Source organism: Asparagus officinalis, chromosome 7 (assembly GCF_001876935.1).
Source record: "Asparagus officinalis chromosome 7, Aspof.V1, whole genome shotgun sequence".
Taxonomy (NCBI): Eukaryota; Viridiplantae; Streptophyta; class Magnoliopsida; order Asparagales; family Asparagaceae; genus Asparagus; species Asparagus officinalis.
The window spans coordinates 8917380-8935833 of NC_033800.1; the positions used below are offsets into that span (position 1 = coordinate 8917380).

At 39.4% G+C, this 18454-nt stretch overlaps 1 protein-coding gene across 1 annotated transcript; it reads left to right on the forward strand.

Annotated features, from left to right (window-relative positions):
- Positions 2741 to 16207, forward strand: LOC109846655. The gene is made up of 6 exons (XM_020415899.1): positions 2741 to 2831; positions 3830 to 3865; positions 4630 to 4862; positions 12436 to 12581; positions 14188 to 14503; positions 15541 to 16207. The coding sequence occupies exons 1-6, from the start codon at positions 2741 to 2743 to the stop codon at positions 16015 to 16017; spliced, it is 1299 nt and encodes a 432-aa protein (XP_020271488.1). The 3' UTR covers positions 16018 to 16207.

Consider the following 18454-nt stretch of genomic DNA (forward strand, 5'->3'; position numbering starts at 1 on the left):
ACTTATCTCTTTCTTATCTTATCTAAAGTGGGATTATATTCATATATATATTTTACTTAGTTCGTAACCTTAATTTTGGTACCACTTGTTGGGAGTAATCAGACTCAATCTTGAGCTAATGGGTTTTAACATAGGTTAGAAACTGGTTTTAATCTAAAAGCAATAGCTACTAAGTGTGATGAATTTGTCCATATTTGGGATGGATACTCTTCAAATTAATATGAAAATAGATCTAATTTTCTCATTAATGCCCAGGATTTCTCCCTTCTATCAAGGTTGATGCCCTAAAGTTCTATTTTGACAATTTGAGATCTCGAAGTGCAAAAGGAGAGAAAAAAAACAACATTAATTTTGTTGAAAAACATCATCAATATAGAAAAGTGGAGGAGGAACAAAATTTCTTACCAAATCCATTTCTTTTGGGTTTGGGAAAGTAAGGAACAAAGTTACAGCTTTGATGTATCAAATTACAATATCAACTTTAATTTGAAAGAAAAAAAAAACTTTAAGGTATCAAATTATCAAAATTGAATTTCAAGGTAGTAAAGTTGAAAAGGGCGAAACTTTGGGGTATTGAAGGGCAAATAAGCCTAGAAAATAGGCATTTGCCCCTCCCTCTGGACCCTCTCCATGGAATCATCAAAACGGTAATTTGTCTTTTCCCCCTCCAACAAGAAAGTTTTAAAAAGTTGAAGGGGATGTTTCATGTTTGGGAATCTAACCCCAGGCTCTCCCCATCCACGGAAAACACAGCGAGAGTCCTTCATCAAATGGGGTAGGTTTTCACTGTTCAAGCGGTCCTTGCTCCCAAAAAGAGGCGGTAAGCACGTGTCTCAGGTGACTGGCTACGGCCGGTCACAGCCAAACATAATTTCCCCACGCGTGTTGGCTTGCACTGTCAACTCACATGGGAAGAGGGACCGTGGCCGGCACGTGACGGTCACTTCTCCGGTTACTGTTTTTCTCTCGGCGCGCGTGGATTTCGCTTCGGCTGCCGGTTTAGTTGGTGAATTTTGTCATATGGTTGGGTGGATTATTGCACTCCGAAAATTTTAATAATTTGTTACATCTCAATGTGAAACTTGGGACTTTGTGTAATTTAAGTCTTTTATTTCATTGTAGAATAAGATCTTGTTGTCGATCGGATCTTCTGCTGATAGGTTATTAATTCCAAATATGGTAAAGAGTTTATTTTACGCAAAGGAAGAATATTTAGAGGAGTTGAGGCTCCCTATGACTAATTAATTTGAGGGAAGCAGATCCTTATATAGATAACACTCGTTAGAGGGGTGGAGGAGATTTTCTATGGCGTTCCCTTCAACATACAATTCAGTAATAGATAAAGCCAACTATTAAAACATAGAATCTAGTTCATAGTTTTTTTTCCAGCGTACTTTAGTGTAGTGGGGTTAAGACTTTAAGCACTAGTTATAGAGAATCCATAGGAGCAAAAGGGTAATTTGAATCAATTGGTATAGTCGGTGTTCTAACTCCAATTTACATGTATCGTCAACCGGTTGGGTGAATGTGAAGGGACGCCGGCCTCACATTTATGTGACAACGACAGTATGGCGGAAGTGTGGGTGATGTCTGAGGAGTCATTATGAATTCGACTCACGAAGTCATAATGACTTCGGATATACATTTAATTCGATGGCGATTGGGCGGTGAAGTTTGTGTCGCTGACTAATCATGCATCAAATGCGAACTGTGCCCATGAGACTGATAGATCATTCCGTCTTTCGAGACACTCTCTCGCTAAGTCCGATCAAAAGATGCCTTTCGTCTCGGCCTCAGATTTCTTGATAGGCCATGACTTGAAGACATCATTCGTCTAGGACTCGGACCATTTAGAGAGATCAATGATACTCACACATGGATTGGACTTTTAAATTATATGACTCGTCATGTTAATATGACACGTGGCCAATTCTTAAGGGCTCATTTGAACTTGGTGATTTTTAGGATACAACATCGACAAATTCTACATCACTATTATATTGATTGAGCTCGAATTTTCGCAAGAGAAAAATGAAGAGGTAAAGGAAGCCTAGAGATATGAAAACACGTACGGGTTCAACCTTTATCTCAATGCATTTTAAGAAAATTTAGTGAGATCATATTATTATTGCAAGCTAAAAATGAAATATATTGTATAAAATGTAGCATTTGGAACACAATCTTTTCTGTATAGGCATTATCATGTTCTTAGGTACTTGGAATCCTCGATTATTTGGTGAATATTCAAATATCTTTGATAATTTAGAACTTGTCAAGTTTGTCTCATATCCTTTTTTTTTTTTTTTTGCTTATATGATTTAGATTATGAAGGCCAATCACCAACATTTCGTCTATTTTAAAAGGAGAATGGCAATAGAATTATCACCTTCAAGGTCCCTTCCTCTCTCCATTTTGATGTATTTCCCCTATGTGTTGCTTAAGCTTGAATTAGACTATCAAGAGGGTAAGATTATTCTCTGGACTTCCTTATTCACGGGTACGTGGAAACGTGGAAGTGCCTTTTTATAGGCTTACAAAATTAATCTATCAAGAGTTCTAATATAATAATGACTCTAAAGACAAATTATTCAAAACCTACAGATAAGTAGAACTAATTCTTAATAAAAACAAACTATTTAAAATGTAACACGTGAAAACGGCGAAGGAATTGAGGAAAAAATTGAGAAAACGTGAAGAATAAGCAAAACAGGCTTCACCACACCTTGGTGTGGTGTCTACCATGGGTGTGGCAGAATCTGCCCTGTCTGTCATGGGTGTGGTATCTGTAACACTCTGGTGTGGCAGAATTTGCTCTGTTTTTCATGGGTATGGTGTGTGCCACACCAGGGTGTGGCAGACTCGTTTTTAGAATCCCAATTAGTTTGGGATTGTGCTTTGTTATAAATAGAGACACATTTTTTAGGGTTTCTTTGGCTTTGTTTGGGCTTTGATTGGAGATTAGTTTGGGGATATTGGAGCACAGAAAAAGGAGAGTTTTCTGAGCTATTGTTTGAGGGTTTATTTGGAGAGATTAAGAGATTTGTTGGTGAGATTAGTTGATTGGTTTGAGCGTATTGTAATCTCAGTTTGTACTCTTCTTCTCTATTAGTGAAAACCCCATCCCCTTCTTGTCCCGTGGACGTAGGCAATTGCCGAACCACGTTAAACTATTGTGTTTGGATTTGTGCCGTTGTTTTGATTTGTTTGGCCTTTATCTCGACGTTTGTTTTGATTTGGTTCTTGAAGCACGCCCGTTTGTTTGTCCCGCTTTTGACCGCGCACAACAATTGGTATCAGAGCTCGGGCTACACTTGGGCTATTTGGATGAGTAGATCAATTTGGAGGCTCGTCTAGGGCTTCGTTTGGTGATAAATGTGGGATCTTTTTGGTAAAAACTCTATCTTTTTTAGTTTGGATCTATTCTTCGTTTGTTCCGCATTGGTTTGTTGACGCTTGGGCTATTTGGAGGAGTATATCGCTTTGGAAGTTCGTCTAGTGCTTCGTTTGGAGATAAATGTTGGATTTTTTCTATTTGTGGATCGTGAGATCGTTTGGAGACTCTTGTTAGGGTTTCAATTGGAGGTAAAATTCTCTCCTTTATCAGTTTGGATCTATTCTTCATTTGTTGGTGCTTTGAAATAGTTGGTCGAGATAGAAGGATTTGAGGCTGGGATATTTGATTGTTGATACGGTGCATTGGATGATTGAGAAGTGCCCTTAACCTGCATATTAAAGTCCTTTGAGCACGTTGGTATGAGCAAGGAGACCTAGGTGGAGTTTGGCACTTCTATTCGATGATTGAGGGGTCTTCTATTTGGTGTTCATTCAGGCATTTGGGAGCCTTCCAAGGAGGTATCATTGGAAGGTAATTGGTATTTTGGTTTACTTTGTTGGAGATTGCACTAGGCATTTGTAGGTTGCAACCAAGTCCCGTTGGTTTTGAAGTCCTAGTAGTCAACAACAGTTGAAGAAGTGTATTGGCAGAAGTCCTAGTAGTCAACAACAGTTGAAGAAGTGTATTGGCAGTAAGGTGAAGGTACTTCATTCTGGTTTTAGAGGGAGGTACAAGAGGGACCTACTATAAGTGTATTGGCAGTAAGGTGAAGGTACTTCATTCTGGTTTTAGAGGGAGGTACAAGAGGGACCTACTATATTTGTGCCGAGCTCATGGCAGTTTGAGACACTTCATTGGAGAGGAAACGTTGGAGCGACGAGATGAGATGATATTTTTGATTGGTCGTTTCTTTCTGGAGGAGAATCGGCGTTTGATGTCGAGCATTGGTTTTGGAGTTCGGGCTTCGACATATTTGGGTCATCTTATGCATAGGTCACCGACTGCTGCATTAGGAGTTATTGGATCTGGTGGAGCTGCTTCAGATTTTGGTTGGCGTCGAATATTTGGTTATCCAGCATTTGGTCACATCGAGGATGTGAGATTTGATCTGATTGCACGTTTGGGATTCGGAGGCTCGTTTGATTATTGTTTGAGAGCTTTTGATTTCGTTCTGAGCAGGTATGTCACATTGGACTCTCGGTAGGTAGAGAGTGTTGATCAGATCAGTTGGATATCGCAGCGGGTGGAGGATGATGCTACTCCACATTAGGTGGAGTTTACTCCACATACTCCAGGTCATTCTGTATTATTTGGGACTTCAGCTGAGGTGACACAGCATAAAGATCATTTGGTTTTGGATGTAGATGACGTGTTGATTGATTTGAGTGCAGCTGATAGGCGTAGTTTAGACATGGCCATTGGTTCACCTCAGGTGGAGGTGTTTGGATCGTTTCAGTTTGAGGTCATTGGAGGTGCTATCAGTCGCAGATTTGGTGATGATGGAGGAGGGTTGCGTGCTCTTTTATTTGTTTGAGGGACTTTGAAGGCCGTTTGGGTGAACTACGTGAATGCTTGATTCATTGGACAAGAGGATACGTAGGCAGTCAGTTTTGATGCAGCCGATTTGGTGAGTAAACATCGACATTTGGAGAGTGTTCGCATTCTCATTTTGGGTCTCGACTTGTTGTGGTTTGAGTCTGTTGTCGTGAAGGGTTTCCACGACGTCCTGAACGTAACAAGTGGGACATTTGGTTTGGTTGGTGTCGGCTCAGTTTTGAAAAAACTTCGCAGAGGTGGAGAATTGTGAAAACGGCGAAGGAATTGAGGAAGAAATTGAGAAAACGTGAAGAATAAGCAAAACAGACTCCACCACATCCTGGTGTGGTGTCTGCCATGGGTGTGGCAGAATCTGCCCTGTCTATTATGGGTATGGTGTCTGCCACACCCTGGTGTGGCAGAATCTGCCCTGTCTATTATGGGTGTGGTGTCTGCCACACCAGGGTGTGACAGACTCATTTTTAGAATCCCAATCAGTTTGGAATTGTGTTTTATTATAAATAGAGACACATTTTTTAGGGTTTCTTTGGCTTTGTTTAGGCTTTGATTGGAGATTGATTTGGGGATATTGGAGCACAGAAAAAGGAGAGTTTTCTGAGCTATTGTTTGAGGGTTTATTTGGAGAGATTAAGAGATTTGTTGGTGAGATTAGTTGATTGGTTTGAGCGTATTGTAATCTCAGTTTGTACTCTTCTTCTCTATTAGTGAAAATCACATCCCCTTCTTGCCCCGTGGACGTAGGCAATTGCCGAACCACGTTAAACTATTGTGTTTGGATTTGTACCGTTGTTTTGATTTGTTTGGCCTTTATCTCGACGTTTGTTTTGATTTGGTTCTCGAAGCACGCCCGTTTGTTTGTCCTGCTTCCGCCACGCACAACATAACTAACTACTAATGATGGCCCAATTGAAATTCGGGTTAGCTTAAACAACCCCTATTAATCCGAATTCGATAAAATTGACATTCCCACCATATATTTTAACTTGACAAATGCTTCGAACTTCAAGGGTTTCATGAGGATATTAGCAACTTGATCCCCAGACTTGCAATACATCAACACGATCTCATTCTTACCAACACTATATTGTAGAAAGTAGTAACGAGTATGAATATGCTTGCTTTTCCCATGAGTGACTGCATTCTTTGCCAAATCAATTACCAATATGTTGTCAACATAGATTGTTGTTGGGCCTCCCACTTGAACACGAATTTGTCTTAGCATATTACGCAACCAAATTACTTGACAACCACTCGATGCCGCTGCTACATACTCCGCTTCAGAAGTTGAGAAGGCAACAATGGATTGCATCTACGGCGACCAAAAAAATGCGACAGAGCCAAAATTGAAAATATAGCCAGAAGTGCTTTTATGATCATCATGATCTCTATTACAATCACTATCAGAATAGCCTATAATATATCAAGTATTAGATGAAGAATAAAACAAACCACGATCATAAGTTTTCTTTAGGTACCACATAATTCTCTTTACAATTTGAAGATGAGATTTACAAGGGGCCTCAAAATATCTGCTGATTAGACCAACACCATAAGCTATGTCTAGCCTTGTACATGTAAGATATCTCAAACTCCCAATAATTTACTTAAAATTAAGTAGGATCAACTTGTGCATCATCACCTTCTCGAGATAATTTAGTCTTAACCTCCATGGGAGTTTTAACAGGATTGCAATCAAGTATCCGAAAATTTTTCAACAACTCTGCACAATGCCTCTTTTAACATATGAAAATATCATCATTGCTTTGAACTACTTCTTAATGCCGAGAAAATAAGTCATTTGTTATCTTTGATGGAAGCTTGACTTTAGAAAGCTTTCTCAAGAGGCTTCTCGGTTGACCTCTCGTTCATGCATTGCTTGTGAACTTTTAGGGTACCCATCAACTCATCAACTGTCATCTTAGACAAATCCTTTGATTGTTCAATTGTCACCACAATATGATAAATTTGCAAGAGATCGCAATATATTTTTTACAATTACTATATCTGTAACATTCTTCCTATTTATTTTTATTTGATTTGTCAAAGCAAGTACTCAAGCCACATATTCTGCGAGACTTTCATATTCCATGTGTAAAATTTCAAATTGGTGTCTCAAGGTTTGAAGTCTGTTACGAAATATTATACATATCTATTAAATTGGGAATAATGTATTTTATGAATGTGTGATTGAGAGATATCCATGATGTGATTGAATATGATTTTATATCTTACATATATTGTAAGATCCTTCTAACTTGTATTTAAGAGATGTTAGGGCTAGATGGATAGTATCTTGATAATTGTAGCCTTTTTCTATTTCTCTACATGGTATCAGCGCTAAGTTATTGAAACTAGAAATACCTCCTTCCTCCTCCACGATCTAGCGGTCACCGAGGGGTTTTTGCTGCACTTTGTGCTTCCCCTCAGCTGCTTCGACACTGACCTCAACTACATAAACTCTCTCATCGCCCACACACTATTCAATAACCATGGTACTGTTCATTCTTGTAGCATTGTTCGTCACCACGGGTACTGTTCACCAAAGAGCAATGTTCATCCGGCCGAAGTTTTGCTCTTTTAAGCTAAGCATTTGGCTTAATCTAATAGATGTTTATGAATCTTAAACAAGCTAATCATTTAGCTTAATCTACTAGAACTTTGTAGATCTGGAGGCGAAAGTATTTCTCATCAGCACTATTCATTAGTGAAAAATGATTCACGACAAATGTTGTTTGGGCTACTATTCATCTGCAGTACTGTTGGCCTTGTGTTATTATTTTCCGAGCCTTCGATCACCTTCATGTCCTAAATCCTCACCTTCGATGATTGATCTTGCATATATCTTTATGATTCAATCTCGTCCTCGTCATTGACCTTTGCCTCCTTGTCGATCTTTCCCCTAGCCCAAACTCAACTCCAACTTTTGGATAATTTGTTTGTTAGGTTCTTATAGAAGGATCGTTTATTGTTGCATTCTTTAAAAAAAAAGATCATTTCATTGTTGGATCTTGAAAAGATCATTTGTTGTTTGATCCAAAAGATATTTTAGGTCCTTTTTAATTATAATCAACACAGATTACAATTAAAAGAAATGCAATAAAATGAAGAAAAAAATTTACTTTTCCTGGGGTTCTTTTCCGTGTGCCAGTGGAGCGTCGATTTTGTACTCTGTTGACTCGCCGACTAAGACGATGAGTTTTTTTTACTGTTGATGATGATTGAATTGCTTGGAAGCTAGCTCAGTTTTCTCTTAGCAATATCTCTCAACGGAATCGTAAATGTATGCCTTTTCGTGCATGTACGTATCTCTGCATCCGCCCTTGTGTATCTCCTTCATGCCTTGTGTTGTGGATGCTTTCCTCTCCTTTTATAGACTAAAAGAGAGAGTTAATGGTCTGTTTAATTATGAATTAAGTGACCATTAAAGTAGGAGTTAGTGGGAAACAGTTATCTCCTGAGAATAGCTTTGGAACGGCTAACTAGGTGAATTTCGCGGACTTGGCGAAGTTCGCTGAAGACGTGGACGAAGGTCGCCATGATCGGGGGCAAAGTTCACTAGAGTTGTGGATGAGGGCCGCTGCAGACGTGGGCTAGCCTTCTTCAGAATTGGATAACTTGGTCCACTCTTGTTGATGTGGGCGGAGTTTATTGGTTGGCGAGCTTCTCCTATGAGTTCGAATTTGACACAAAATTCGACTCTAGGCTTTGGCCGACTGATGACGTCTTTCGACTCGGCATGGGAGTCAACTCATATTTGATTTGGTCGAGTCGAGTCGACATGGGTTTCCTGGTGAGCTTCGCTTCATGAGTTCAAATTTATCACAGAATTCGAATCTAGGTGTGGTCGATTAATAACCCTTTTTGACTCGGTCTGGGACATGTTGACTCGTGTTTGACTTGGTCGAGTCGAGTTGACATAGGTTGTTTTGCGATGTTCGCTTCATTCGTCAGGCGACATTTGTTGCAGCTTGTTGTGGGCTTGACTTTGGACCCATTCGAAGTGTTTAGCTCATGGGCGTTCACTTCTTGGATGCTTAGTGAAAATACATTTTGACCGTCTATAAAAGGAACGATAATTTATTGTTGAATCCTCCAGTGATCATTTGATCAGTGGAGTGTGTGCACTTTATTTATAAACAAGCTGGACATATATATCATACATGCTCCAACTTGAGGGGGAGTGTTAAGGAGTAATTATAGGAAGATCCATTAAATTAGGGATAATATATTATTCCTAATTTAATAGATCTCTATAATAATCCTTAACAAAGTCTAACTTTTTTTTTACCTTTTCAACTCCATGGTACGATGTCTCTAAAATATCATACTCTTGCTTTGTGTCCTTGAAGGATGTAGAATAACGTATTTCGATCCTTCTTCTTGTTCTCTCCATGGGTTTTCTTCCCTGTTTCACTCGCTCTCTCTACGAGATCGACAACTTCGTTCTCTATGACACCAAATATATCTTGATATTCGAATAATAACTTCATCTACACTCTCCACCGGTGATAATTTATCACATCCTGTTGGGCGCAGAGTCACGCCCTCATACCGCCGAAGCGATATAACCCGAGAAAAAGCCTTGACTTTTATTTTCATAAGAGCTCAAGTCAACCTTTGTAATCTTGTTTCACAAAGGAAACAAGAATAAAAAATAAAATATCTCAATAAAGTGAAGTATACACTATTCCTCTCATCAGTTCTAGGATTGACTTGTCGAGGGAACCTACAGGCAATAGCCAACACCCAGAAAATAATATAGACACGAGATTTACGTGGTTCGGCAAACTTGCCTATGCCCACGAGAGGGGTGATGGGAGATTCCACTATGAGGAGAACACCGACGACTTGTACAATTCACAAGCTCGTCTCAAAAGAAGAAGATTTGATTTTTTTACCCAAAAGAAATTGACCTCTCTCTTGTAAAATCTCTCCTCTTGATCTCAGATCTAGATCTGAAAAAACTCTCCTTTTGATAGCCACCAAAAGCCTTATATTTTCTCCTCAGCAGCCAAAAAAAAAACCACTGTATTTTTTTCTCCCACGTCTCAAAACCCTAGAAGAATAAACTTCTATTTATAGGAGAGAGCCTGGAAACCCTGCTGCTACTTGCGTCTCGGTCTCGCGTCTGGCTGTTGTCTTGGGTGGTCCGCACCTGGGCTTTGCCTCCGCTCGTGGGTGTGGCCCCTCCACGTTCACACATCCAACATGGGAATAGAAGGCGGCATCGTCCTGCTCAAATTATTCATGACTCTGATACCACTGTTGGATCAAACACTACTAAATAATAGTAAAGTATGTGGAGAAAAGAGATAGCAAAGAAATGTAATTTGTTCTCTGTCCTTATTCACGGGTACAGGGAGGAGCCTTTTTATAGGCTTACAAAATTAATCTGCCAATAGTTCTAATATAATAATGACTCAGAAAGATGAACTACTCAAAGCCTTAGTTTAAACTGTATGGACTAATTCTTAATAAGAACAAACTCTTATAATAAATGTAACTAACTTCTAACTATAGCCCAATTGAAAATTTTCGGATTAGCTTCAACAAGATGGTGGTCCTAAAATTCCAAATGGATGAGAAGGAACATGACAGCTACATCTACGACTTTGGTATCATTCCTATGCATGACTCCATCACACTTAACTTTTAGGGTGAAATTTTGAAAACAATACGATAACATCAGGTCCACTCAAATATTGACAAGTGCTATTTCTACGGAGTTTGAAGTATACACATGTGTCTATCAACTACACGGAGCTAGAACGAATCCTAGCATTCTCTAGCATCCTCCACTTCTTTTGACCCGCGTGTGTGTGGGGAACTTAGGATTAAGCACTAAAGGGGAGGGAAACTTTCATCTTTATTCCTTTTACTCCAAGATTTTTGATAGATCATCATCCATCTTAATTTAGCCTGATCTACGTAGACGAGGTTCCACCTACGAGTTACCCTTCGGATATGATGCACTTACTATACATCTCTATGTTCCCCCTCGATGAATTTTTTATATTATTATCTGTTGATGATTCAATGGGGGAATATTGATCCTTGAGCTTCATAAAATAAACATTTTTGTGGTAGTCGAATGATTCCCCTGCTCAATTTATCCATCTCCCTAGTATTCTGTATCCTATTCTTGGCTTAGTGCGTCACTGCTTATGTCTGCAGGAGTCACTGTCGCACACAAAAAATCTTGCGCGTAATTAATTTAGTTAAGGAGTCGTACGTATGTTTACAATTATTTAGGTTTGCTACCTACAAGGAATCATTTCAATCTCCAATTTAAAAGCAATAGGAGTAGATATGCTACTTATGTGTGCATTCATTTGTTTGCTCCTTCCTATATTTATTTAGTATGTGTGGACTACGATTGTATGAGCTTTTCATTGGCAGCAAGAGCCACATTCAAGTGGGGATCTTGACTATATTTAATGTGGGCAGCAAATGGGACCATAGGAAACAGAGACCTGTGTAAAGAAAACGGATCTAGTTTGTTTCATTGACACCTAAGCGTGTTGCTATATTTATCCTGAATTTTTAAGATTCATCACAATTTTGAAGTTTTTTTTTTAATATTTCTGGTCTTAGTCAGGATTTCATGCAATTGCTTTGAAACATTTTATAATCTAGGAATATCTGTAGGTGTACTTACTTGTTGGGGATGCACAACCCCCTGATGCGATTTGGAAATAGAGATTTAGGAGAGAAGAGAGAAAATCAAACAATCTCAAAAACACAAGATTTACGTGGTTCGCTTCTCAATGTGAGAAACTACGTCCACGGCCGCCGCAGGAGAAAAATTCACTATTTTTCGTCTTAATACATCATGCCCTAATCAACCCTTTTATAGACTTAAGGGTTTAACAAGTAAAAAATGAAACAGATCAAAACAGGTCAAAATTCGAAACTGGGCCAAACCCCGCCCCCGGTCGACCGCCGCACCACATCCGGTCGACCGCGATGCTGTTCGAAATCTGCCTGGCTCTCTGGACTTTGGGCGGTCGACCGCTGCGCCACCTTCGGTCGACCGCGACGAAGACTGAAAAACTGGGTAGCTCTCTGGACTTTGAGCGGTCGACCGCAGCGCCATGCTCGGTCGACCGCGAGCTGCTCCTCACCCTAGTGCCTGTCTGTGCACGTCGTCGGTCGACCGCCGCGCCATGCTTGAACTTCGTCGTCGTCGATCCTGTTCCTCCTGTTCCACTTTGTTCCTCTTCATTCTGAAGTATATGGCATGTCTGATAGTTAGGCTTCACATATCCTAACAATCTCCCACTTGGAGACTAACTATCAATCTCTTTCAGCTCTCTCTGCGGCGACGGCCTCCGTATCATCAAGTGCTGAGGCCAACTGAAGTTGAGCACAACTTCAGTTTCTCTGTAGTGACAACCTTGGTAAGCATATCAGCTGGGTTCTTGTTTCCTTGAATCTTCACAAGTTTCAACATGTCCTCGTCCAACGCTGATCTTATGAAGTGGTAGCGGACCTGTATCCAACTTTGTTCCTCTTCATTCTGAAGTGTAGGGCACGCCTGATAGTTAGGCTTCACATATCCTAACAGTTTAAAAGATGTGTTTTCCCATTACTTTCTCTCTGATCCTGTATGTTTTGTAATCCTGCAGAAACTATTTTCCCATGTTGACAAACTACTTGCTGCTGACCACCCATCTGACTGCAGCCTATGGTAAGAAAAACATGCTACCTTGTATTTTGTTTCCTTGCATCTAATATACACATTCACACACTTTTAAGAGTGGAGGACATGGCTTGTACTGCAGTTGCCCTGAAATTGAGTTTAAGCAATAATGCCCCAGATTCTGTGCTCTTGTATAGTAACTTGAATCGTGGTCTGGATAACTATTCAGCTATTATGACTTTCTTTATCATTTCATCAATCTTGACTATTGATTAGCCTCGACTTTTTAGCTTATGAAATCATCTTTATGTTTGAAAGCATAAATGAACTTTATGGGTATCATTTTCAGCCAAATGTTTTCTTGAGATTACTAACCTTTGTTTTTTTCAATTAAACAGAGTGCCTAATCCTATCAGTTTATTTGGTCAAGGTTACATTGAATTGTTCCAAAAGATGGTTGTCCTGAAGTAAAGCAATGGGCTACAAAGTTTCTAAGGTTAGATGAGAATGAATGCCAGATAACTTTGAATTTTCATTTGGGGAGCGGTTGGGACTTGAAGGATCATAAAATTCCTTAAACTCCATGAAATCAAAAACCACTAATCATTTGGAGAAGTTTCTCAGACAGAATTGCAGTCAGGTGACTGATGGCATATTGATCAGAAAGAAACAGGAATTGTTTACTCGAACTTTATAATTCCAATTCATCCATACTTTGACCAGGTGCTCTGTAAGAAATTAGTGGGCTCTGAAACCTTTATCTATTTGGACTTTGCTTAGAATGGAGGAATAAGTGGAATTGAGGAGGCGAGGTCCTATATTCAGTACCGAAAATGGGCTAGCATATGTCCACTTATTAATGCTTCCTCTCTGAGTTTCGGAGAGACTCGTACATTGAAGATCTATTTTCAAGCAAGCATATCCCTCATATTTAGTAGAATGTTCCCTTAAATTCATTAACAAAAAGACTGCAATAGCAGACCAATCAGGCTTTTGTGAAGGTTGTCTGATTAGGAACATCAATCCGATTAAGTTTGTCTCTTTTCTCTCATTAATAAGCAATTAACCATTAAGGTAAGGGTCATCTTTCTCACCCTTTGTGTTAACCATGGAGTATTTAACTGTTTCCTGGGATTTGGAGATTGCCGGGGAGAACAAAGCCTTTGAAAGTTGCTTCTATAGGCATCCCATCTCATTTATTTCACTTTTCCTTTTCCTGTAAGGGACCATAACTTCCTATTTTTGCTTTTGTTCATCAACTTGAACAAGGTAATTATGTTGCCAGGCAGTAAATGGCTACCTGTAGGCAATTTCTTTGTTTAGCTTGTAACAATAAACTTGAATCTCTTTATCAAGTGCGTGAAGGCTCTCTGCTGGTTGATTGCTTGGACTTCACTTTGTTTTCCCTCCATATGAATGCAACTTGCAAGTGAGTGCAATCGGCTTATTTGATAGGTGCAGAGATTTGTTTGCAGGATATACGTGTTTTTTCTTTACTTCTGTCTTTCTTATAGTTTCTTGTATATCATTTATGACTTGTCAACTTTCTTACTTAGAATCTGATGGTAAAGCTGTCTGTTTCCATATTTACTTCTGTGATCAGAATTAGAAATGCATGTTCCACCTTTACCTGACGATTTCCATGTCAAAACAGGCTAGGCTTGTTGGCATTTCACTTGGCATTAGTTAATCAGCCCCAAGAAGCTATTGTCATTTCGACTTTTGCCTCTGTTCTCTATCTTGGAACTTGGGATAGAGGCATAAAGTTTGTCAGAGAAAATGTTAAGAGACATGTTCAGTTCGTTCCTGAAATTGAAGAGGCTTCTGGAACTAAATCAGATGAATCGCTTCTGGAACAGACATCTCAGTTGGCATCACTGCTTAAGACTTCAGTTAGTGCTTTGGTTGACCCAGAAGCTCTCCAGGAATCACTGGTCAAATACAAGACAACTTTGCCATCATCAAATCTGGTAAATGTTAACAGTTTGCACTTATCTTAGCTTTTGATAACAAAAGTTTTTTTTAAATTTGTTATTTATTTTCACCGTCAGTAGGTTGTATTACACATTGTATATACACTTTATTGAGTTTGATCATTTCCTTCATATACAATTATGATTTATCAAACCTATCGTAGGATGCTGAGCAGCTCATGTTAGGTAATGCTCTCTCTGGCTAATATATGAATGAATTCAATGCTAGTCATGTGAAAAATAATACTATATACTGAAAAGCAGTTCTTTTTTTATCGACTTAGGAGGGAGGAAGATTTGTTTTCATGTCATCTCTTTGGCTAGAATTTTTCTCAGTCTAGGTTAATTTTGGTGGTCCACATTCTCATTGTGTGGCAAACAAGATAAACCTTCCACTGTCTGACCTTGAAGTTATTTCAACTTTGAGTTGCTTAAGTAACTTCTTTTTTGAAATTATTTTGAATTTGAATTTACCCTAATTTTGATGCAAAAAGGCCTAGCTTTCATAGTCTCTGGAACTTGATGGACTCAGGCATTAGCAGGTTTAGACTTCCAATTGAGTTCCCTTCATATATTCTAAACATTGAACCTTGGCTAGAAAAGTTGGAGCTTTCTATCTGGAGAATCTAAATGTTATAAACGACGACCATTGCTTTTCAGGTCGTTCTTGCAAGTTTCACCTTTTACCTTATGGTTTTCGAGCAGCAAAGTTAAACTAATTTTGGAATTTATGTTAGAAATTTGGTCAGTAATGACATATGGCTTCCCATTAGTGCGTATAATTTATTCTCGATTATGTATGGATAGTGTACATAACGTTTATATTTGTACTTTGAAGCACACATCCAAACCTAATGAGTCTCATATTGTGTTTGTGTGTTTCTCTATCTCTAGTTTCTCTGAGGTATCATGTTTGAAGTTTTGTACGCAATATGCCCTTTAACTTCTCTTTTACTGACAAGAAAGCAAGAAGAGAAAATAATACTGTGTTCACCATGTCATCTAACAAGGACTTTTATTTTGTATATGTCTAGGATCACCTGATATTTGTTCCAGAGAGAGCTGCAAGAAATGTCCTCAGAGTGTTTGATGGTTTAGAAAGTGATATACATTGTTACGCCAAAGAAAGGAGCTCTTTTTGTATTAACTACGATCTGCTGAAGAGAGGGGATCCAGATGAAACCAGGTTTGTCCTTGGAAAGGTAATTTTCGATACACTGAACAGTGAGCGAGCTTTGCAAGAGGATCAAAATCCTGGAACACACAAATCAAATGGTGAGGTTATCCGTCAAAATAATCAGAATACAAGCATTTATGCATCAAAAGATGAGCCTGTTCATTGGAAGAATCAGAATGCTAGGAGGAGGAAGAATAGAGAACCTCTAATGCCCACTTACAAGGTTAATGCTGTTGTTGATGAATTTAAGGGTGAGCGCATTCACCAGAGGAATTCTAATACAAATACAGAAAAGGGGAAGAAAGGCCGTTCGCTATCTACACTGTTTGAATAGTTTTCTTTTTGATCGCTAGAGGGAGCTTCTTTTATTGTATGTAAATTATTGGCGTCGAAATTTGTTTTGGTCTCAGGAATTAAATTCATATGAAAATATGTGCGTGTTTTAGTTAAAATCTTGTTTCTTCTTACTGTATGAAATTTGAATCTGGTAGTGCACATGAAAATTCAAAGAGTTCATTTGTTTACTATTTGTGTGTAACTATTTGAGGGTTAAAATTTGACATTAACATGTCAATTATAGTTGAGTGTGGAAAGTCCTCCTCACTACTCCAAAGGAAGTGATGAATGCAGTCTCGTATCTCATTTAGTACTCTGCATTTTAAAGGAGAAAGAAAGTCTTTAGGACAAATTTTCAAAACCACCCTCTTTAAGTTTTTATTTGCAAAAAACGACCCCTTTTGAAAATATTTACAAAAACCGACATGTTTTCAGCCCAGCGCTGAAAACAGATCGGTTTTTGTAAATAATTTTCCGAAACATCACGGGAGTTGAACTCCCGTGAAGTTTATCGAGAAATTAAACTTCACGGGAGTTGAACTCCCGTGAAGTTTAATTTCTGCTTAAAACTCCACGGGAGTTCAACTCTCGTGGAGTTACAGTCGAAAATTCCCAGAGACCCGATCTCTGGGAAATTGGGACTGCAACTTCACGGGAGTTCAACTCCCGTGAAGTTGCAGCTCATACACAGAAATGCACAGCCTGCTGTGCATGTTTTGTATATGTACCTGTTAACTCATATATATGTCAATTTATTTGCAAACAATAATGTATACATGATTCAACCATGAATTATAACTCATATACATGCCAATTTATTTGCAAACAACAAAATATACATGATTCAACCATGAATTAAACACACACGATTATGTATATGAACAATAATTTATCTTTAAAAGTTTAGTATTTGAAAATTCAGGAAAGTTACAAATTTAGAAATGTTAGGGGCACACCCCAAGTCACACCTCCAACCACACCTCCCCTCTCATTCGCTACAGTACTCCGGGCCCCACATGAGTTTTTAAAGTTTTAAAAAACCCCCCGGCATGTGGCCGAGTACTGTAGCGAGATTGAGAGGTGGAGGTGTGGATGAGGCTGTGGTTTGGGGTGTGTGCCCTAGCACAACTCTTACAAATTTTTAACAAATAAGTTTAAATAGCACACAATATATGCTCCCTCCTTCTCCGCTCTTCTGTCCCCCCCTCTCTGCTCTTTCCCCGCCCCCTGGGTTCCTGCTGATCGAGAGCTCACATCTAGTATTCTGCTAGTGTATGAAGCTGCGAGGGTGCCGCATTCCAATCGGCATGCGTAGTACGAGGCTGCCACGCGATGCGAAGTGCCCGCGTCATCGATCACGTGGCCGTTCGACGTCGAGTCGACCCGTGCCAATATGAGGATGACCTGTCCTCACGTCCTGTCGAACGCGAGTGAGGCGTAGAAAACACATGCCTAATGCTCTTTGATCACTGCTGAGGCCCTAACCCAACGTTGATCCTGATCGTTCATCAATGTCGCACAATATAACACAATGCATCTAAAACACTGGACTGCGTGGAAACCAATTTATTTAAGATCACTCAATAAAAAATTATAATTTAACTAAACTTACATAATCCTCCTCACCATTCATACCATTAGGGATGTGAACTATACTGTCGGTGCTGGCAATTGTCCAGCTAAGGCTGGGTTCACTGCTTGATCCATCTACTTGTGAACTCGAATCAGACGCATATACGGTAATGTCACCAGCTGGGCTCTGTATCCTGTATCAATCCACCTGGAACCACCTGTCTATGTAGACCGTGACTGATATCGGCCCAGCAGGTTCTGGTGGCGATGTTAGGGCGCCGCCGCGGATCTGATCTTGCTCGCGCTGGATATGTCTGAAATAGCTAAACTGAGGCCGTACGACACGGTCCGGAACGTGCACTTCTACAGATCTCTTCAACAGATCAATGGAACTGGTCTCCAACGTCGGGACTTCTGCTGACAGATAGGGCATAGAGAAATCATATCGAGAGACTCCTGCGATGTATAGTGTCTCCACTTGAAACTGAAATATTTAATAAAATCCATCTTATCAGGTACGATACAGAAACATATTATAATTCAACTCTTTGTGACGTTTAGTATTTACTTGTTCTTGTGGAGATGCAAGCTTCATTCGTAAAACTGACGGTGACGCGTCGCTTGATGATAACTGAGCGTATCCGACCGGTATAGACCGTATAGTGCAGAATAGTGATATAAAAAAATATTCAGGTAGAATAAAATATGTGTGTGCTACAATACTACAGTTTCACGGAATACTCCCTCTAAGCACGGGTTGCATAATAGTGGGTTGTTGCCAATATGAATGCGCGTGCATGACCAAGTTTATCAACGTAGCGAAAACCTTGAATTCTTATCGCATAGAGATACCTACTCAACAA

What these genes read in the sequence shown, in the direction of transcription:
- LOC109846655 (XM_020415899.1), top strand. Translation starts at nt 2,741, where the DNA reads ATGGGTGTGGCAGAATCTGCCCTGTCTGTCATGGGTGTGGTATCTGTA. An exon ending in CAAGGAGGTATCATTGGAAG is followed by an intron (nt 3,866 to 4,629) that starts GTAATTGGTATT and finishes CACATACTCCAG; the next exon opens with GTCATTCTGTATTATTTGGG. An exon ending in GGTTGCGTGCTCTTTTATTT is followed by an intron (nt 4,863 to 12,435) that starts GTTTGAGGGACT and finishes CACGCCTGATAG; the next exon opens with TTAGGCTTCACATATCCTAA.